General features: G+C 51.0%; 1 protein-coding gene across 9 annotated transcripts; it reads left to right on the forward strand.

Annotated features, from left to right (window-relative positions):
* The first annotated feature begins 1,500 nt into the window (after nucleotides 1-1,500).
* ADAMTSL2 (ADAMTS like 2) lies at nucleotides 1,501-20,688 on the forward strand. 9 transcript variants are annotated; one of them, XM_015879324.2, is made up of 19 exons: nucleotides 1,501-1,860; nucleotides 2,759-2,968; nucleotides 3,566-3,708; nucleotides 4,242-4,317; nucleotides 4,661-4,763; nucleotides 6,246-6,391; nucleotides 6,490-6,613; nucleotides 7,129-7,209; nucleotides 8,105-8,280; nucleotides 8,778-9,039; nucleotides 9,796-10,177; nucleotides 13,959-14,062; nucleotides 15,118-15,244; nucleotides 15,615-15,828; nucleotides 16,736-16,891; nucleotides 17,473-17,643; nucleotides 17,716-17,892; nucleotides 18,837-18,981; nucleotides 19,940-20,688. In XM_015879324.2, exons 1-19 carry the CDS (start codon nucleotides 1,855-1,857, stop codon nucleotides 20,056-20,058), a joined length of 2,922 nt encoding a protein of 973 aa, XP_015734810.1. In that variant the 5' UTR covers nucleotides 1,501-1,854; the 3' UTR covers nucleotides 20,059-20,688. The 9 variants fall into 9 exon arrangements, 8 of the variants coding, with proteins under 8 accessions (XP_015734810.1, XP_015734809.1, XP_015734811.1 ...); XM_015879323.2 differs by having other exon boundaries at nucleotides 1,503-1,860; nucleotides 8,778-9,117; XM_015879325.2 differs by having other exon boundaries at nucleotides 1,503-1,860; nucleotides 2,857-2,968; nucleotides 8,778-9,117.
* Nucleotides 20,689-21,103: the final 415 nt, after the last annotated feature.

A 21,103-nucleotide genomic window follows, 5' to 3' on the forward strand; every position in this document is an offset into this window, starting at 1 on the left:
CACGCAGAGGGGCCGGGGCTGCGTAAGCCGCTCTGCTGCGGCCAGGGATAACACGGCGTGATTTATGGGAGCGATCAGTTGCCACTAGGAGCTGGTTAGGAATTTTCCGATGAAACGGGGATTGCGTCAGAAACCGCTGAGTCATCTCAAGTGTTTCGTAAAGAAAAAAGTAAAAAAGAAAGAAAAAAAAAAAAGAAAAAGAAATCCTTTGGCTTTAGTGGACTTTTGGTGAAGCACGGAGACCGAGATCGTCTCGCCTGCTGCTGGCAGCTCCAGCGCCTGAATGGGGACAGCTGCCCCTCACCCCAGCGCTCCCCAGCTCTGAGTGTCACTGTAACAAGATGGGGTCATTCAGGGTTAGGATCCCACTGGGTTGGGGTCCCGCTGGGTTGGGGTCTCACCCGCAGGGTGCAGGCTCTGGACAAGCCCTGAGCGCACAGCAGTTCACATAGAGCTGGGCTGAGCTGGCGTCTTCAATGTGAAATATTTTGATGCTGTTTAAATCTCTCATGTTCAGACTTTTCCCTCCTGGTTGTTCCGAAACGGAAAGGGTTTCCTCCTGCGTGTCTCGGGCTGGGATATTTTGAAACGCAGAAGCTGGGTGAACTCAAGTGCTAAATTTTCCCAGTGTCCTGGTCACAGCCAACAGATGGAAAACTCAAAGTTGCAAATCAACCCGGCTGGATGAATTAAAACAGGCTGGCAGACGTTTAGCCAAACAGAAAAAGGAGACTTCATTTCCCATGTAAATTTTTTGGGACAGATTCCTCAGCTCCTCACTGCCATCCCTGAGTCCAAATTCACAAGGACAAGAGTTATGGCTGCTCCTGGGAGGTTCTGTACCCCACGCCCCATGTTAGTGGCTCTAGGTGATGGACCGAGGGGCAGGCACTGCTGTGCCCCCAGCCTCACAGCCCTGGAGCTGCTGGTGTTTGATAACCACAGTATCCAGGACACCAGTGGTCCCGGTGTGGGGTGCAGACAAAGCTCCCCTCGGAGCCGGGAGCTGGATGACATCCTTCAGGTGTGTTCTACAATGAGATGTCCCCACTGTGCGTGCAGGGAACACAGCCACATGTCACTGTGTCATCGGCCACACTGAGCCCAGGGAACACAGCCCGTGTGCCGTGCCTGGGCTCCATACATCACGTACCCACGTGCTGCCGTGCTCCTCTAGCTCCGCTCTGCCCCATGCCGAGCAGACACGACACGTGCGCGGCTGTCACCGAGCCGGAGGGGGGGCTGTGCATCGAGGCCACCTTATTCCCATCTCCTTTCTTTGGTGTGGCAGAAGCAAGAGCGAACAGCGCTGATTTCCAACAAACCGCACCGAACACGCAGCTTACGGGAATTTCATTCTCTTTTTGCAGTAGAAAAGCCCGTTCCAGCCGGGAAGCCCATCCACAGCCCCGGCCGAGGGGGGGGGAGTTGAAAAGAGCTGAGGTGGGGACGCATGCGTGCCGCCTCATCCCCCCCTTCCAACCCCCGCCCGGCCTCCCCGCAGGAAACCAGGAAACCGGCTGGCGGCCGCGGGCCGGCGCCGGGGGAGGCGAGGGGTTAACCGGGGTGGGGGCATCCCGGGCCGAGAGGTGTGAATTCCGCTCGCTCCCCCCCGCCCCGCTTCCCCCCTCGCTATAAGAGCGGCAGGCGCGGGCTGGGGGGAGCCACTGCGGCTCCTCCTCGCTGCGAGCCCGGCGCCCGGCAGCGCTTTGAAGTCGGAGGGAGCGGCTGCCGCCTCTGCTCCGGTACCGATACCGTCTCCGCTGCATCGCCCGGCCCGGCCCGAGGGGTCCCCGCCGTCCCGGTGAGGACGGCGCTCGTCCGACCGTATCCCATTGCGGCGGGCGGGTCTGTATGCAGGTCTGTATGTTTTCCTTCTCTCCCGGTTCCGAAGTGCTTGCTGGTGGCTTCTCCCCCCCCCTTCGCCCTTCTTGTATTTTCCCCTTCTTTTATTTAAGCGTGAAGCTCTTTCGCTGGTTCTAGGATAAACTCTGAGCAAGCTCTTTTATTGGCTTGGAATCAGATGTGTCTGGAAGCCTTAATGAAAACCAAGTGTAAGGCAAAGCTCAGCCACCTGTCCCCGGCATCCCCGGCCAAGAGCTCTGCGCTTCAATTAATCAATGGATCCGCGATTTGGAAAGCGTCTGTGCCCTGGAGCTCTGCGTGGGGCGAGAGTGGAGCTGAGCCGGGGGCCGGGAGCCCCGATAGGGATCTGTGCGAGGCAGATCCCACAGCTGTGCAGGCACTGCCAGCACGTCTGCGCTTCCACAGCTGCATGAGAGCCATTGCAGCAAGCAGAAGGAGCAGGGAAGCCTCTATGCTGCTGCTCTGCAGCCTCTCTTCCACCTCCCCATTTCCCAAAGGCATTACCTAGTTGCCCTTCAAGGGGAGTTAGCATACGTTGCTAACTTACTACACCGCTTTTTCTTGCAGACACGAGCTGATTGCTTGGAAGCATGACTTCCTGAAGCCTGCCTGTTTCTGGCTCTTGCAGTGTTGTGGCTTTGAGCTGGGTATTAATGAAGAAAATGCCATTCTGGGTTATTCCCTTTGTGAAAGGGATGGAAGGCTGACGGTCAGGATGCTGTGTTTCTGCACTCCAGATGCATGTGGTTTCTTCTCTGTAAGAGCAGGCTTCAAGAAATAGCAGAGAATTAGAGTAGAATAGATGAGAAGGAAACATAATTGCTGTTGGCTTGGCAGATAGCAGCTGAGATGGGATGGGAGCCTGTGCCATGTTGATGTTTCCTTTAATTAGGTACCACCTCTGGATCAAGCCCTTGCAGTCACTGGTGGTGGGGGTCCTCCCATAGGGCTGCATGGGGTCTTGCTCAGCACGGCGTGGTTGCTCCGTAGGATGAAGATGCTCAGGTGGAGGTGGAGCAGTGACTCTGTCAGTATGTGGTCCTGGCTGAGGGCTGCCCTAGCCCTTCTCGTTGTGGGCAATGTGGCCTTTGTGATAGCTCAGGTAAGTGTCACCTTACTAGGAGGTCTCTAGTGAATGTCTTGGGGTTGGGAAAGAGATTGGAACCTCTGTAGTATCTGTGTGTGGTGGTGATGCTGCTTCTGGAGCAGCTCATTGTGCCCAGGGTGTAGGTCACACCAGTGGGGGGGTGGTGGTATGGGATCCTCCTGAAGTGACAAACCCTTTGGTCTTTATAATGGGAGCACCTGGGCTTGTGCAGCCTGCTGTGGGTGTGCTGTACCTCTGTGGGGTGGCTCTGCAGGGCTTTGCTTCAGCTCTCAGCTGCCACCAGCTCTCTGCTTTTGTGGTGGAGTGAGAGCCAGAACTTGTGGGTTGTATGGGAGCTCGGTTTTGCCAACCAGGCTAAACAATGAACGTTTCCTTTCCTGAGGAATCCCAAATATTGCAATTTCATTCCAATTTGTAATGAAAACACAATTGAGAAAGCAGAATTTCTTGCAAGAATGGGAATCCCAGACTTGACCTCAGATGGGAAGAAAATGCCCTGGGATGTCACGGTGCAGGCTGAGCAGGGCTGGATGGGCTCTGCAATGAGTACTGAATGTTGCTTCTCTCCTAACCCTCCCCTTGTGCTTTCAGGACCTGCCTCAGACCTCCAACAGCTTGGAGGAGGGTGCAGATGTCACCGCATACTGGTGGGGTGAGTGGACCAAGTGGACGGCGTGCACAAGGAGCTGTGGTGGAGGTGTTAAGTCCCAGGAGAGGCACTGCCTGCGGCAGAGGTACGTGGGTGGGAAGACCCCAGTGTGTGCCCACTGGGAGTGGGTCTGGTCCAGGTCATTGCTCAGTGGGTGAGTGCAAGTAGAGAGAAGTCAGTTGGCAAACCTGATGTGAACAGAAGGTGAATGTGGCTGGAGCATGGTGTTGTGAGGGGCCCGTGAATTATTAAGGAAGGACCACTAAGATCCCCCACCTCAACCCACCCCACCATGCCCACTGTGCCTCAGTGCCACCATGGAGCACCTGCAGGGATGGTGACTCTTCCACTCCTTGGGTAGCTGTGCCACTGCATCACTGCAATGTTTCCTGATATCCAACATGATCCTCCCCTGGCACCGTGTGGGGCCATCACCTCTTGCCCTGTCGCTGTTAACTGGGAGCTGAGATGCTCTGTGCTGGCCCCAAGGTTTTTCCTTTAGGTGTGGCTTTGCTATGTGGGTGCAGGTCTTGAAGAAGCAGGGAACAATGACTCCTTTGGGAGGGGGGGAAAAAAAGATGTTTCTGACCCCTGTCTAACCATTATTTCTTTATTCAGACGAAAGTCAGTGAGTGGGCTGGCTAATAAAACTTGCACTGGAACATCCAAAAGATATCAGCTCTGCAAAGTACAAGTAAGGATATCCTTTTTCTCACTGGAGACATTTGATGGAAAAACTGGGAAGCCCCTTGGAGTGGAGGTGCTGCTTATCCTGCAGCCGACCCCCATATTGCCCCTCTAGCAGCTGGAGTTCCTTTCTCTGGCTGCTATCCCTGCTGTTGGGGGCTGTAAAACTCAGTGGGGTCCTTCTTGTGCCATCTGCCTTGGGGCTTCCCTGGCTGTCTCTGCAGTGGGAGGAGGAGGATGTGGCTCTGGATGGGGCAGGTGATGGAAGAAGTGCTCCTTGCAGGGGGTGCTGTATCAGGAGCCTCTCCCACATTTGATTTTCATCAGGATGTTAATGCATCCCATTCTAGGAGTGCCCTGCAAACGGAAGGAGCTTTCGAGAGGAGCAGTGTTCATCCTTTAACTCCCATGTGTATAATGGAAGAACATATCAATGGAAACCTTTATACCCTGGTAACAAGACATTCTTTGTGTGTTTCATTATGCTTAGCCAAGGTATTTTGATAGTTATGATGCTATAGACTGCAGGAAGGCTCCTCCTCTGCTGTTTCTAAAGTGATTTTTTTCAGGGACACAATCAGCTGCCTCCCAGGTTCAAAGGGGGTTTTTCAGCTGTGGGGTTACTTAATAATAAAGTAACAAAGCATATTTATGACAGTATCCTCCAGCCTGTTTTGGTCACTGCTCCCAAGGAAGGCAGGCTGGAGGATGATGACATGGGGTGATGCTCTGTGCTGGCAGGGAGCATCTACCTCACCCAGTGTGTGGTGAGCTGGGGCTGCTGTTGGCTGCAGTGCGTTCCTGTGACATTTGCTTGCTCCCACACAATGTGTGGGCTCTGCCAGATGTCACCCAGATGGAGTCAGTTCGGTCATCTGGGGTGAGCGACACAAAACTGCAGGGATAATTGAGGAGTCAGACTGGGGTATGTGTACTTTAAGTGTATTTTTAGGCACTTAACTCCCACTGAAACCAAGTTGTAAGAAAAATCCCAGCCAGTTCCTGGGCATACTGGGATTCTCCTTGGGAACTTAAGTGTCTGAAAATAGAAGATATAGCAGAATTTTCTTGCTTGGATGCCTGTAGATATTCACCCATATTGAATGCTTTGTTATATTCCTTGTTGCCTTCCTTTGAGTGACACCAGCCCCTGTCTGCATCCCCATGGCAGGGCTGTGTGTTGGGATGTGGTTAACTCTGCTTGGCCTTGTCCCACTCCTATGGCAAGGTGACAATTTCTCTGACCATATTCACCCTTCAAGATGATGATGATTCACCAGAATAGTGACAGTGAATTGTTTTGTTTTTTAGCAGGCGCTCACGTGTCTCCTGGGGGATTGGCAGGATAATGTTTTGCCATTGATGCTGTCTTGGGCCAGTGGGTATATCACTGCTCCCTCCTTGTGGAGTGCAACGCTTGGCATGGGGCTCTGCTGCACGCATGGATTTGTCTCTTGCTTCCTGTGGGTATTGTAAAGCATCTGCAGAAAGCAAGGGGCAAACTGAGCCCAACTCGATGGGAGAGATCTTGAGTTATAAGCTGATGTGGTTTTGAATAGTCTTGTATGTCTATTTCTAACAACAGATGTATGTATTAAACATTGATATGCGAATATGTGTTGTATATATTATGTGGCTGCAAGCCCTTGCACAGCACGGTGGCTGTGATGCTGGTGGTACCTTGGCCAGCAGCAGGTGCATCTCATTCCAGCACTGGAGCTGTGCAAAGGCTTGCAGCAGCAGCAGGCTGCCAGGAGCACAGTCTCCTGTCCAACCTGCAGGCACAAGAGGCTGTGGCTCCTGCAGCGCTGGCTGCTGTGCAATTTGTATTGCTGCTGCTGTTGTTTAGCTTGGCAGAGATTCATTGACGTTGGTAGGATGAAAGTTATTGTGTTTCTGCTGTTTTGAATGTGTCTCTATATCCTTTCCCCTTAGATGACTATGTTCACATTTCTAGCAAGCCCTGTGACCTCCATTGCACCACTGTGGATGGTCAGAGACAATTAATGGTACAGGCTCGGGATGGAACATCCTGCAAATACACTGATTTCCGAGGGGTTTGCGTGTCTGGAAAATGTGAGGTTGTTAAACATTATAGCAAAAATATTGTTAGTAGCATTCAGAGTGGTACAAGGGGTGCAATATTTGCCTGACCCGCAGTACTCTGTGCCTTTTCTAGCCAATTGGCTGCGATGGCATTCTGTTTTCCACCCACACCTTGGATAAATGTGGAGTTTGCCAAGGAGATGGGAGCAGCTGTACTCATGTAACGGGGAGTTACCGGAAAGGAAACGCTCATCTGGGTAAGGCTCCAAGGGTCCCTTTGCTTTATTTGTTTCTAACAGTGGTTGTTTCTTTAGCAAACTGCTTCAAGCTCCCACTGAGTGTCCTCTGTCACCTTTTCCCATGTGTCCTCTCTGCTGATTCACTTGTAGATTTGGGCAGGGAAACCCTTCTGCCAAAACAGTTCCTTTCCATGACCCTTCTCAGGAATGTGAGCTCTCTGAATGGAGCAGCGTGGTTATGCAAGAGGGTTGTTTGCTTATCCGTGACCCGATAAATCTAGAAATAAATGCACTGTAATAACAGGAAACCAGGATGTTTTTGAAAGATCAGGATTTCCAAAATAAGTGTAAAGCAATAGAACCTACTAGTCTCAAATACAGCAACCCCGATTCAGGCACGAGTAATGCTCTTTGGAGACAGAGTGAGCAGGATTTGTCCCATTTGCTCACAAATGACACTGTTGTCTGCTGAGTGCTGTGTTCAGGTAACTCATTATGAAGTTCTCCTTTCATTAATCTGTAGTTTCCCATAGGCTATTCCTTGGTAACGCACATTCCTGCTGGAGCAAGGGATATCCAGATAGTGGAGCGGAAAAAATCTGCAGATGTTCTGGGTGTGTATAACCTCTTGGTACTTCCCTAGAATGCTTGTGTGCTAGCAGATATTCTTTTCAGTGTCTGTATGAATGTAGCTTTGTTGCAGGCATGAGCCAAACCCACTGGTGTGAATCACAGCCGTGCATTTCTCCTCGTTTCAGCCTGAACACCTGGGCTGTGTATTTCTGCTTTCTGATTGCTTTAGTGCAGAACTGCTGGTCGCTGTCATTGCTGCTGCAGTGTAGTTTGAATAGGCTGGTGCCAGATGACAATCAAGTGACCTCACCTCTTCTGTGATGCCCTCAATCTCTCCCGGCTTGGGCATTGTGCAATGGCCACCTGACAGCAGCACCATGGGGGTGGCTCATAGGCTGATCTTGAAGAGGGCAGAGCTGTTCTATGGGGTTGTATGAAAACATGGGCTTGTTCAATGGAGGTACGTGTTTGCTGTCATGCTATGATGCTGCCTCAGAGGCTTGTGGCCATGCACAAGAGGGTTTGAGCAAAAGGGCTTTATTAAGGACAGGTCCTGGATAGTTTTGGATGAGCCCTGAGACAGAGATGGGTGAGATGTGGTCAGCTCAGGGCTCCTGGAAAGGCATCTCCATCTGTAGCCTCTGGCAGTATGCTTGTTGCCTGCAGAGCTGTTCTTGTTTTGTGCTTATGCTCTGCTGGTGCTGTCAGTTGATGTGTCTGAGAGCTTGAACTGTAGAGGAAAGCATAGCCCAGGGTTCTGGGCATATACCTGCAGGATGCATGTGGGGAGCACAGCACCTGACAAATGCATTATAGTATGAGAGAAAACACATCTCATTACTATGACACTCCAGTAACTTCATACCTTGAGCAAACAAATGGCAATGTTACATCTCGCCTTTGGAACTGATTTTGTTTTGCTTTTCTTGTCTTAAGCTGTGGCTGATGAAGCTGGGTACTATTTCTTCAATGGGAATTACAAAGTTGACAGCCCAAAGAACTTCAACATTGCAGGCACAGTGTTCAAGTACCGCCGGCCCATGGATGTCTATGAGACTGGCATAGAGTATATTGTTGCACAAGGACCAACAAACCAAGGATTGAACATAATGGTGAGCTTTGGCTTCTCAGGACTGTAAGACTGGGGTGATGGGGAAGGGGGAAGCTGTGTTGGGTGGAAGAAGGGGCAAACCATCTAGAACCAGTCATTTACTTTGCTTCTGTGCAGTCAGCCAGTGGGACCCTGCCATCTTCCTTGTGTCCATGAGCTTGCCTGAAACAGAAGGGGTGGTTATCTGATCTCTTGCCCCTCATTCCCTGTAATGCCCAAAAAAAGAAGCTTGTGCATGTGGACAGTAACCTCCAAGATGGCTCTCCTATGCCTCAGTGGTTGCTCAGCTGATGGGGAAGGAGCTGCTTGTAAAGCTGCATGTTGCGTACTAACCCTTGGAAAACTGTGTTGGGTTTCAATTGCGTGAAGCTGGCAATGTGATGGAAAGCAGATTGGAAACAGTGAGGTAGATACTCGCCAACTGTCAAGTCCAAGATGAATCACAAACTTTGCATGCCTTATATTCACCACATCCGTTAATAATGTCATGTTTGCTAGGTCTGGAATCAAAATGGCAAAAATCCATCCATCACGTTTGAATACACTCTCTTGAGGAAGCCACACTCAAATCTCCAGCCCATCTACTACACCTTTTCTGAGTCAGATAGCGAAGAAAGCAGGGAGTTTGATGGAGACGTGCCATTGGGTTTTATCCAACACAACGCAACCTATTTTGGGAAAATCTCCAGGGAAAGGATAGACTTGGAGAACCAGGTGTTTGGAAGACAGGAGACGGAGGAAGATTTAAACTTGAGCAAAGGTCAGGAAACCAATGAGGTCTATGAAAGAGCAGAAACAATTGACTGTGAGCCAAAACTGAAGGGCAAACAACCCAAAGGTAAGGAGGAGACTTGGGCCTCAGTGTACTGCTCTCAGAGCTCTTGTTAGAAACAGAGTGTTTCTCCACTCTAGTGATCCTGCTGTTTTGTTTGGAAACCTTGGAAAGTTCTTTAAAACATCTCTGCTCATAAATCCTCTTTGCCCTTCAGGTTCTGGTTTCTGGTGGGTGGGGGATGCCATGGATAAGCTCTCCCATTGATGGCCCGTGGTGCTTTGCATAATGCTGGAGGGAGGGAGCTCTAGGTGTGCCAGTCTCCCATCACGATCTCCCTTCTCACTTTCCACTCTTCCACAGTGCCAACAAGCACCTCTCTACCCCAGTCCCTTGGGTATCCCATTACCAAGCTGCCCTGGGGGCCTTCCCTGCATGGCTTGTGGGCTTGGGACCATTGGGCACCATTCTTACCTCTTCTATTGCTTGGGACCCTGCTGGTGTGTGCTGGTCTCTCCTCCTTGGGCCACACAAATGCAAGATGAGGCCCACAGGGAGCTGTTGGTTCTTTCCAAGTGGGTGCAGCTCCAAGGATTCCTTCCCAAGACCCCTACTTCTTCCACTTGCCCCTGATGTGGCTGCTCAGGCTCTGGTGTATCCCTGCTGCTCGGGGCTGCTTTTGCCTCTCAGCCCAAGTGCATTTTGTGGTTGTCACTATTGTTTCCCCTGTTGGCTCCAATCTAGATTCAAACGTAACCAGGTCTACTTACCAGACAGACCATGACGACAGAGACTTCGACCCCAGGTTCACCTCCAGGGAATTCCTTTCGGAGAATGCCATCACAGACAAGCTGCTGGACAAGGACTCTGACTCGAAGGAGTTGGTGCTTAACATGACCATGAACAGCATCTTTGCCCAGGGAGACCCAATCAACTCCATGGGGTCCCACATTGACAGCCTCTATGTTGACTATGAGGACACTGATGGCGTTGTGACCTATACCATCAATGGCACCTACATGGAGCTGAGCAATGGCAAAGCCAGCAATTCATCTGCGGAGACACCGTTTTCAAATGCCACTGTCACCATGACCGGCTCTCAAGGGAACAGAACCCACAAAGCAAGGTAGGAGACATATCTTTATAGTCAATCCTATTTAGTGTTATTCTCAACTCACAGTAGCGCTGTACTCAATGCAGACCTGTTGCATAATTTGTATCCTTCTTTGGAAGCCAGAAGGTAAGTGGGAGTAGGATGTCACAAAAGCTTCCTACTAGGGATTGACTTGAAAGGAAGGGCCAAGGGTTTGAGTAGAAAGCTGAGAGACTCTGAGCAAGAGGAAAATTTGCCCTCCTCATTGGGTCTGTTGGTGGGGCCACGCTGATGGCTGTCAGCTTGTCTATTGCTCTGTCATAGCACATCATCAGAGCTTATAGAAACAAATGAAACTCCTTTAGTCTTGATGTCCCCCTCTGATTTCACTGGGTACCCTTCTCCTAGTTCTGATGCAGCAGAAGTTGATCCTGGGCCCTTTCTATGCACTCCCTTGACTCCTACCCACTGTCCTCCTCCTCTGGGCTGATCCTGCTGCTTCTCTGCTGCTGGAGAAGCACAGCAGAGCAAAGGCTTTTGTGCAGGGCCTACAGAAATAGCCTGGCTTTGTTGCCTTAATGGAGGAAGAAACAGTGCAATTAATCACTGCACTGATAAGAACTTCAAAAGTACTCAGTTGGCAGCTTAAAGTGGTTGATAATAGAACTGGCACTTCAGGATCCCTTTGATGGCTGGATTTGAGTGGTAGCATTACAAAAAGTGCAATGGGGGAAGCTTAAAAAGGAAGTGTAATCTGTCTCTAACAGCATAATTCACTTGGACAAGGCTGTGTGAAAGTCTCAGGACAGTACTTCCTAAATGTGGACATGAGGACATCTCTTGAGGTGCCCCAGGGCTCTCAGCAGCATGTTCCCAGCATGGGGCAGAGCAGTTATTGCAGACCTTGCATGAAGCCACAGATGAGAGCATTCCCTAGAACGCTTGGGCTGAAACCCTGGGGGCCATTCAGGTCTTACAGGCACAGCCATGAGTTTGGGTCCCTCCTGGCTCGGTTGTGTGCACAGCTCCTTTCTGTGCTACTTCAGTCCTCTTGCCCAGTTCCTGCTGCTAAAATGTGGGTTGGGATGCTGAACTTCAGCAGATGAAAAGCACTGCACAAATGCTCTCTGGTTATAGTTAGCTGTATTTATCTAGACCTTATGCTAGCTTATGCTAAAGAAAATGTCCATGCAGCCAAACATATCAACAGACTTCTTAATGATAAGAACACTTACACATTGCCACGGGCTTGTCTATCATCTCTTCTTGTGGCTTGGCTTGGAAACCCTGTCTCTGCTGCCAAAGCAAGCACTCTGTTAGCACTCTGACAAGTGAGGGCAGCGCCTCAGCTCCCTGCAGTGCTGCTCTCTGGGGTGAGCAGGAACCACTCCTGCTCCCTGCACCCTCTCTGGGTGGCCTTGGGCAGCACCCTGTAACCTATGCTTCTGTTCCAGGAGTTGTTGAATGGGACTGATGCTTTCCAGGAGGAACTGCATGTGCATTGAAATGCTGAGCAATGTGACTATTGCAGGATAGCCCCCAAAAGACTGTCAGTGCCTTGAGTGCAGTTAAAGCAAGCCAACAACTCTCTTCCCATTATCCTCAACCATCTCTATCAGAGGTGCAAAGGCACAGCTCAGGGATTTAAATCTATTAAGGGGAAGTACCAGGAATTGTGCTTTTCTTCCCATTCCTCCCTTGGCTCTGCTCTGCAATGTTACCTCTTCCCACCACTCTTTGGAATGAAACAAATTGTTCACATCTAAATGATAACAGCTGATAAAGTGCTTTATTTCACAGGGCCTCACCCTCCAGCCATTCAGAAAGTCCCTTAGCAACTTGTGCTATCCTGTGGAGCATGTGTATAGAAACAAAATGTGAAAGCAGAATATGGGGTCTTGCTCCCCATCCCACCAACCATGGGCAGGATGCTGGAATGTGAGGTGTGCAGGAAGTAGCATGGAGGCCAGACCTGTTTCTCCTGCAGGAGCTTGTTGTGCTCCAGGAGTTCTCTTCAGCTGGATTTCTCCTCCTCCTACAGGGCTGGCTTTAGGAGGACAGGCAGCCGGAGCACCAGCTGCTGCCAAAAGGGGTGTTTGTTTCTGCTGCCCCCTGAAAGAGATTCACTAGAAAGCAGCAGCAAGGGCTGACCTGCACCTGGCACTAATAGCCTGGTGCTGCTTCTGCATGACAAGCACAAGTGAAATGGAGGCATGGAAGAAAACATAATCACAGTGCTTGTAATAAATAGGAAGAAAAAACCACCCATGTTGTTTGTAGGATGATGTGCTGCTGTTGGCATTTGGAGAGCAAAAACATGTTTTGTCTTTGCTGGAAATGATGAGAGCTGAGCACTGACCTGTGACCAAATGTCTGGCTTATCCAGAAAGAACTTATCCCTGCGACCTCATAGCACATAGATGCTCTTTAGGATCACGCTTAAGGGGCAGTGCTGATGGATTTTCTGCCCTCTTATTTTCCCCTTGTGAAGCTGGGATGGATGCCTCAATCCCAGGGCAATGTGGTGCTGGTATTGGTGCCTTAGAGCAGAGAAATGTGGTCCCAGTCCCTTTTCCAGGCAACATAAAACCCAGATGTCTGTTCCCGTGGCTCTTTCTGAATGCTGTCCTGGTGGCTGTGTCAGGGCTGGTGGTAGCAGAGCTGCTTGGCAAGATGAAGCACCTACGTATAGCAAGTGGTTATTTGGGGGGTGGGGGAGAATGGCTTGGGAGGGGAGGGGGCAAAAATAGCCATGTTTGGTTTTAGTTCCCTTTTGAATGCAGGAAATGACTGTTTTGCCAAAATGAGAGGCAAAACCACCAGGGGAAAGGAGAACTGTGTGTAATCCTCCTGGAGGATCACTGGAAGGAGGGTGGGTCTGGAAGGGAACGTTTGGATTCTCAGTGTCAGAGTGGATTGGATAGGCTGGACGTGAACTTATGAACAACTAAATAAGGCAATCCCAGAGCTTCTGCTGCCTAGAAATCATAAAGCTGTGTATCTTGCCAGGCCAGAGACAGCTGGATGTCAGGATACAACCTTGTCCCCTGTTCCAATCAGCATAGGCACCTCCAGGGTCTGGACAAAGGTCTGAGAACCGAAGCCTTCTGTTGGGAAGGTGCCGTATCCCTGACGTGTTACAACATACTGGGATGTACGACGCACTGAACTGGGAGAAGCCGTTCTTGGTTTGATGCTGCTTTTTCACACACCAGGCTGAATCTGTTCTCCCTTCCCCAATGGCGTTACGCGTTTGACCGTAGCGTGAACGTGAGCGATGCGATTCATGCATCCAAACCAAAACAACCCAGCGAGAGTGGCCGAGGCAGCAGGTAGGCGAGCGGCATGCCTTCGTGTCCCAAAGCAAAGCGTCAGGCTGCTGAGACCCCGAGGCAGGAGCTGGGAGCAGCCCAAACCCAGCAGCGCCGGGAAGAGATGCTGCACCTTTAGCCTCTGTACGCCGAGGGCCAGGTGTATTTTGAGCAGAAAATGCAAACTTTTTTTGTGAAATTCTGAACTGTTTCTACTTGTGGGTATTTTTATCCCATTCTCTCTATTTCTAGACAGTGGAAGCTCTGCCTCTAACCGGGCTGGGGATTCTACTTGGGGCTCAGGACAGGTATGTTGTGAAACGAAATGAAACAATTCAAACCAACAAAACCCCAAAAATCAGAGCAACCAAACCCAACCGACAAAACAAAGCTAATCCCCTCCCAAACCCAACCTGCTCGCAGATGTGTCTCTCTGACGTGGCATATCACGGCTCTCCTTGTAAACACTATGTTATTTTATTCTTTTTTGTGCTTGTTGCTAGAAACAGATTGAAGTTGTTAAGAAAGGGCCAAGGTGTGAGTGCTGCTGACATGTACAGGTGGAAGCTTTCCTCCCATGAACCCTGCAGCTCTACATGCACCACAGGTAGTTACGAGAACAGCCCCAGCCGTGTGAGTCGCGCTACATCTGGTAGGGATGGGAAGGAGCTGGTGATGCACAGGGGATTTCTCCATCTTTCAGCCCCACGTAGCATTTACCAGCCCTGCAGGGTCTTGGTGCTCGTGCTGGGTTTTGGCTCCTTCAACCTGAGCAGTTGTAACAGATTGAAACCTGTGCTGCCAGGCTCCTGCCACCGTGTCTCATCTCAGCTGTGACACTGAGCCTGGAACAGAGACAAGCATGCCCTCTGGTTCTTAAATTCCTTCCTTTTTGTCCCCAGGACACTGCTTTCCCTTGGCCCCCAGGCAAAGGGAGGGACCCTGCTCTGTCCCACCGTGCCTCATCACTCACCAATGTGGTCTCAGGAATAATCCTGACACTATGGGGCTTCTGACATTAGAAGGAAGGGGAGAAGAGGAGACTGCAATCCCAGGGATGCCCACTTTGCAGTGAGCAGGGGGAGGCTTAACAGGAAAAGCAAATTTTAAGTAACCTTTTCCTAGTGACGCATTGCAAAGGAACCATGCAGTGTCAAGAGCTGTAGATGTCTTTTCAGTTTCACATATGTTCCTGAGAGCTGCATCTGCAGTTACCTGCAGCCAGAGCAGCCTGCTGGTCCCCAAAAGCCAGGGAAAGACTAGATAGTGTTCTGTCCCCTAGGCTAGGCTGCAGCCAGGCTCTCTTTGTGCCAGCACTGGAGGTGACATGGAAATGGTTGGGATGGGTTGGGAACTGTTTCCATGTCACCTCCATCCACCTGCCTGAAAGTGGGGAACAGCCCAGCAGACCCTGAGCATTTTGTATGTGAACACAATGGTTGCGTGTTGTTACTGGTGCTAAGCACGATGGCTGGACTCACTTCCAGCCTCAACCTTTGCTTAGATTGGCTCTGGTGGCCACCATGGCCCTTCTTGCTCGCCAGCATCCTCCCTGTGGGCAGAAAGACTGGTTCGCTGCTTTCCTTCAGGAGGAAGCTTTGGAAAATGCAGCTAAAGACATAACTTAAAAGATATTTGTATGTGTATTCTGTTTAAAACTAGGGGTGATGTCCACATATGCTATGTGTGTTCGCTATGATGGGATTGAAGTGGATGATACGTACTGTGATGCCATGACCCGCCCTGAGCCCGTCCACGAGTTCTGTGCTGGGAGAGAGTGCCAGCCAAGGTATGGGACCCATCCCTCTGCTGTCTTTGGCATCCTAAACAGGACTGAGGTTTGTTTGTGGCCAGGGTGAAGTGTGAGATGTTGGCAGGGATGGAAACGTGTGCTGGAATCCCTTCTGATGCAGCTTTTTATCCAGAAAAGCATGATTTAGATTGTGGCTGCGAGTGGAAATGAATGACTTGTGCACACCCCAGTACAGCAGAGATGTTTATGCTTTTTGGGGTGTAAGATCTCACTGAGCTCTGCACATTAAGGCTCAAAACCAGATCAGGTGGTTCCTGGATCCTGGAGGTTGACTGTAGCACCCCAAAGGCTGCCTGCAACCCTCCAGCTTCCTGCTGACTGCATCCTTTCTCTTGCTCTCCTGCAGGTGGGAGACAAGCAGCTGGAGTGAGTGCTCCCGCACCTGCGGTGAGGGCTACCAGTTCCGCATTGTGCGCTGCTGGAAGATGATCTCTCCTGGCTTTGACAGCTCTGTCTACAGTGACCTCTGTGAGTCGGCTGACATCACCCGGCCCGACGAGCGCAAAGTCTGCAAGAACCCGGCCTGTGGGCCACAGTGGGAGATGTCTGAGTGGTCAGAGGTGAGCTCTGGGGCTTTGAAATGACCTGTGGCCATTGGAAGGGAACCTGTTACAACCTTAGCAGTGTTGCCCCCTGCGACTGGTGTGCATTGCCCCTTTGGTGCACAGGGAAGTGGGAATGGGGTTGGCTTAGAAGTGGTGTTGCCATTAGTGCCTTTTCCTCACCTCCCATTGCACCACACCACAAGGAGAATGAAACCCATACAGAATGAATGAAACCCCTTCCTCCCAGAGCCTTCCAAAGCCATTCGTGGTCATCATTCCCCATCTCCTTCCCTCCTCAGGCCAGGTGAGCCATTTCCATCACGCTGCAGATGGAGGGTTGCTCCATTCTGCTGTTGCAGGATGTTTTGTCTTTCCAATCCAGTAGAGCAAAGCTCCCTGCACACGTGCTCTTGCTATATTTTGACTGGCAGATAGAACCAGAGCTGCTTATTTTACCAAAACCCCTCTGCACCTCCAGCATGTGTCAGGGACAGATTGCTTGAGACAACCCTGGAGCGGCTCGCTCTGAGCCAGCAGCAGAGCTAATCTAATTTGGATCACATCTGAAGCCGGGTGCCAAGTTGGCTTGAGAAATAAGCCCCCAAAAAAGCACGTTTTGGAGATGTGAGGATTAACATATCAGCACGGTGCCTCTGAGCGCTGTGCTGTTGACACTCTTCCCTCTTTTACAGCATGCACCGAGCGAACGTGTGCACGGGGGACTGCAGTAACTCAACCCTGGTTCTAAATAGTGTCACTGGGCTGCACGGTGCCAAATTCATCCACAGGATGAAAACCTCAGCTCTGTGGTTTCATCATGCATTTATAGAGAGTTCCAGGCTAAAAATGCAGTACCCTCAAAAGCATCTCCCAGTTCCCATGTCCCCATACCCATACTATGTGTCCCCTCTGTCCCCAACAGTGCTCTGCACGGTGTGGTGAGCGCAGCGTGGTGACGCGGGACATCCGCTGCTCGGAGGAGGAGAAGCTGTGTGATGCCAGTGCCCGACCCCTGGCTGAGAAGAACTGCACTGGGCCGCCCTGTGACCGTCAATGGACCGTGTCTGACTGGGGACCGGTGAGCCCGGGGAGGGGTGGGTGGCACCACTCGTGTCCTGCTGTGGCTTTAGACGAGTGGCAGCACTGGGGTTTGGTGGTCCTGGCCTTGGCAGTACTGATGCTCAGAGCCCAGAAAATGACCCCTTTTTCCCCTTTTTACCCTGTTTTCCCTTCGTGAATGCTGATGCTACAGAGACCCTTTCTGTCCCAAGCTATTTTTACCCAGCTTTTATCCTATGGCTAAAAATAAGCAGTTTCCATGGCAGCAGCCATGCTGTGAAGCTCCGTACATCTTTGCTGAAGTGGCAGCTGCCCCCCCCCAAGGTGTATGGCAGCAAAGGGGGGACATCCAGAGCCACTGACTCAGTCTTTCTGAGAACTGCCCCATGTTTCCATGTTTGTGGCACTTTCTGCCTGTGTTAAGTTTTGCTGTGATGGGGTTGCACTGGCTCCCCAGGGGAGGAAGCAAAGCAAGCATTTGCTTTCTTATTGCAACCCCAAGCATCCCTGGATGAGGTGGGTGGTGAGGATGCAGGTGTTGCTTCCTAGACATGGAGCTGGGGCTGCACTGATAGCCTGCTGTGTCCACTGTGGTTTCAGTGCAGCGGTGGCTGTGGGCAGGGCAGGATGATCCGACACGTGTACTGCAAAACCAGCGATGGGCGCGTGGTGCCGGAGTCACAGTGCAACCTGGAGACAAAGCCACTGGCCATCCATCCCTGTGGGGACAAGAACTGCCCATCACACTGGTTGGCACAGGACTGGGAGCGGGTAAGGACTGGGGATGGGGCGATGCGAGGTGGTGGTGGCAATGGAGGATGCTTATGGTGGGGAACCCTGCAGTGCAACACCACGTGCGGCCGGGGCGTGAAGAAGAGGATTGTGCTCTGCCTGGAGATTGTCAATGGCAAGATCAAGACTCACAACCCCTCTGACTGTGATGTGGCCAAGAAGCCTGTGGAGGAAACGACGTGCTTCGAGCGGCCGTGCTTCAAGTGGTACACCACCCCTTGGTCAGAGGTAGGTGGGGGTGCAGGGGATTGCTCTGGGAAGATGCTTTCCTTGAGAGTGTGACCTTGTACCTAGGGCTGCACACCTGAAAAATACCCCATGGAGCTGGGTGAAGCCTTGCAAAAGAGCACAGAGAGTGGGACCCCTTTGTTTTTGCTGTAGCAGCTCTGACAAAATGCAGACGGGACTTGTTTCATTGCACAGATCAGGAATAAGAGCAATTTGGGGTTAGCTTTGGCTTTTTCTTTCCTTTTTATTTTTACCCCCTTTTACCAGCAGCACATGGATTTTTCAGTGCAGCTGCCTTGCAGGTAGGCAGGAAGCCAAGCTGGGGCTCTGGAAACTGGGGAGTGATGCTGGGGACAGACTGGGCTGATGTGGGATGCCCCAGTTCTGTGTGAAGCTGCAGAGCTGATCCCAGCTCCCCACAAGAGCTCCCCATTGCAGTCCTTTTTGTCCGCCTGGAGCTCATTTTGTTTAGTCTTGAAAACTGTCGTGGCAGCCTATAATTAGCCCAAGAAACCTTGCAGTAATCCCCACATGAAGAGGCGGCCAAAGGGCAGCAGGCAGCGAGCACAGCCTGGGAGCTCTGCAAAGCCCCCTAGACACATTGCACAGACACCAAACCCAGTGCCTGCACCCTATAAGCTATGGGGTCTCAGTCCCCCCGATGGCAATAAGCAGTGTCTGAGCCACACAGCTCATCTGTAGCCCTTTGCAGAGTGCAGCAGGAGGAGGGAGGAGAGCAGCCCCAGGGGTGGGAGCGTGTCCATGGATTGCAGTCAGTCTGCTGCAGCTGTCTGATGCCTCTGGCAGCAGTGAGGCAGTGAGGGGCCAGCAGTGCAGTGTGCAGACACAGTGCTCAGTGAGGGGCAGTGCTTACCCTTGTCTCTATCTGCTCCAGTGTGTTGGTTTTTTTTTGTTCTCACCTCACCCTGCTCTGTGTTCCCCAGTGCACCAAAACCTGCGGCATCGGTGTGAGGATGCGGGATGTCAAGTGCTACCAGGGGAAGGACATTGTCCGTGGCTGCGACCCTTTAGTGAAGCCAGTGGGCAAGCAGACCTGTGACCTGCAGCCCTGCCCTACTGAGCCCCCAGGTAAGCCCCCCTCCTCAGCAGCACCCCTTTAGCATTCATTTTTCCACTGCCATCCTAGGATCTGCCCTCTCTATGCCCCAATGACAGCACTGTCTGCTGGTACTGTTGTATGTCTCTATATGTGACTCCATTAAATAAAGGGGAGAGCTCACAAGCAACGTGCTCTGACCTTAAAATAAAAGGGAGCTACAGGGAGCTGACTCGGGTGGTGCTTCTGTGTGATTCCAGCTCGTGTCTAGGAAGTTTTTCGTCTGTGCCATTATTTTAATGATTTTTGGTCTCCGAATGTCCTGCGGGATTTGTAACTATCTCATTATCTGACTCGTCTGCTGGCTCAAAGCCCCTGTGATCTTTAGCAAACACACGGTTCTAATTCTTTAATAGGATTTGAGAATAAGGCCAATGCTGGAGGAGAGCAGGAAGGCAGCAGGCAGCCTGGGGCAGCTCCTGGTGCCTTTGCTGACAGCTCTGCCTCCCCTGTGGGTCATGGATGTGGTGTGGGGTTTTGAGGGGCCTCCTATGATCCCCTCAGAGCAGGTTCTTGTTGTGCTTCCTATGGATACTATGCAAAAATTACAACTTAATTACAAACTTAAAAGTGAAATAATAATCTGGTGGGAGCTGGATGTGTGTTCTAGTGGTCCCTTGTTGGCTCCAGTGATCTCTGGGGTAGCTCTATTCCATAGGGAAGAGCCTGAGCTATGGAGTGGGACCAAGCGAGGCTCCCTGGGTCAGGCCATGTGTGATGGAATTTGGACCGTGGTTTGGTTGGATGATGATATTCATGGAGAAAGCACATGGCTTCTCCAGGGATGCTTTGCCTTGTATTAGGGACATAGTGGGGACAGGTGGGGTGATATTTTGCACAGCCACACAGTGGGCGGTGTGTGGTGCTGAAGGGGATTGTATGGACTTGTATTGTTGTATTGTACCCATGCCTTTCTTCTCACCCCTGCAGATGACAGCTGCCAGGACCAGGCAGGAACCAACTGTGCTTTGGCCATCAAAGTGAACCTGTGCAGCCACTGGTACTATAGCAAAGCCTGCTGCCGCTCCTGCCGCACACCCCACTCCTAGTGTGGGGCTGGGGCCCAGAGCCCTGCAGGTGAGCGTTGGGGATGGATGCTCCTTTCCTCACTCCACTGGCACGGCTTGCTTTCAGAGCTGCTGTACATTGGTTATCAGAGCTGTACATAGGATCGTGTATATTTGATTCCCCCAACAGCAGCCATTCACGTGGTTTCACAAGGTCTTGTCCTTTGGTTTCTTTTGCCTATGCAAGTGTGGGGTGGGCACAAACCCATTGGAGTGAAAGCACTGGTGTGTTCCCTAGCAGAGGGGAGGGGGCGAGTACCTCCTCCTTGATTTATCCCCAATGCTTTCTCACATTTAACATGGTGGGAAGCAGATTCTCATTCACTAAATGAACTCAAGCCCAAGCCCTCTTTTGTAATATGTAGGTGTATACTTTCTCAGAGGATTTTATCCTGTAACCAAATCTTAGTGCCATAGTCCTTACAAACCCCACCCCACCCCCTGTGTTGCTGGCATATTGTATATAATATGGAAACATAACTGCACTTTATATCACAAAAAAGACGTGCTCTTTTTTAATATATTTGTTTACAGACAGTGAACTTTATCCATGTAATCATTAATTTGTACTCATATGTATATTTTAATAAAGTTGTCATATTTATGGTGGCATCTTGTTTTATTCTTCAGTTTGTAGAGGGTGGTTGTTGCTGGGTGCTGGGCCTGTTCCTGGGGTAGAAAAGCAGCTCCCAGCCCTGGATGTAAGGAAAAGTCCCTGAGTTGGGTCCTTCCTGGCCTTTTGCGGTGGGATTTGGGGTGATGTGTAGGGTTAAGGACTGCAAGCTTCTAAAGGAGCCTGAAAGCAAAGAGGTTTGGTAGGGAACTAGTGAAAAAAGGGGCTCTGACAGTGGTTATGGCTCCATATCCCTATGGGTAGGGTTCATGGAACATCTCCCCTTGATGCCTGTGCCCAAACCCAGGCTTGTACCTCTCTTGTACACTGAACATCTCACAAAGGGGGAAATCCTGCGCCCTTGTGGCACTTCTGCAACCACTGCTCTCTGTTTCACTATGTGGGTACACAAAG

This window comes from Coturnix japonica, chromosome 17 (assembly GCF_001577835.2).
Source record: "Coturnix japonica isolate 7356 chromosome 17, Coturnix japonica 2.1, whole genome shotgun sequence".
Classification (NCBI taxonomy): domain Eukaryota; kingdom Metazoa; phylum Chordata; class Aves; order Galliformes; family Phasianidae; genus Coturnix; species Coturnix japonica.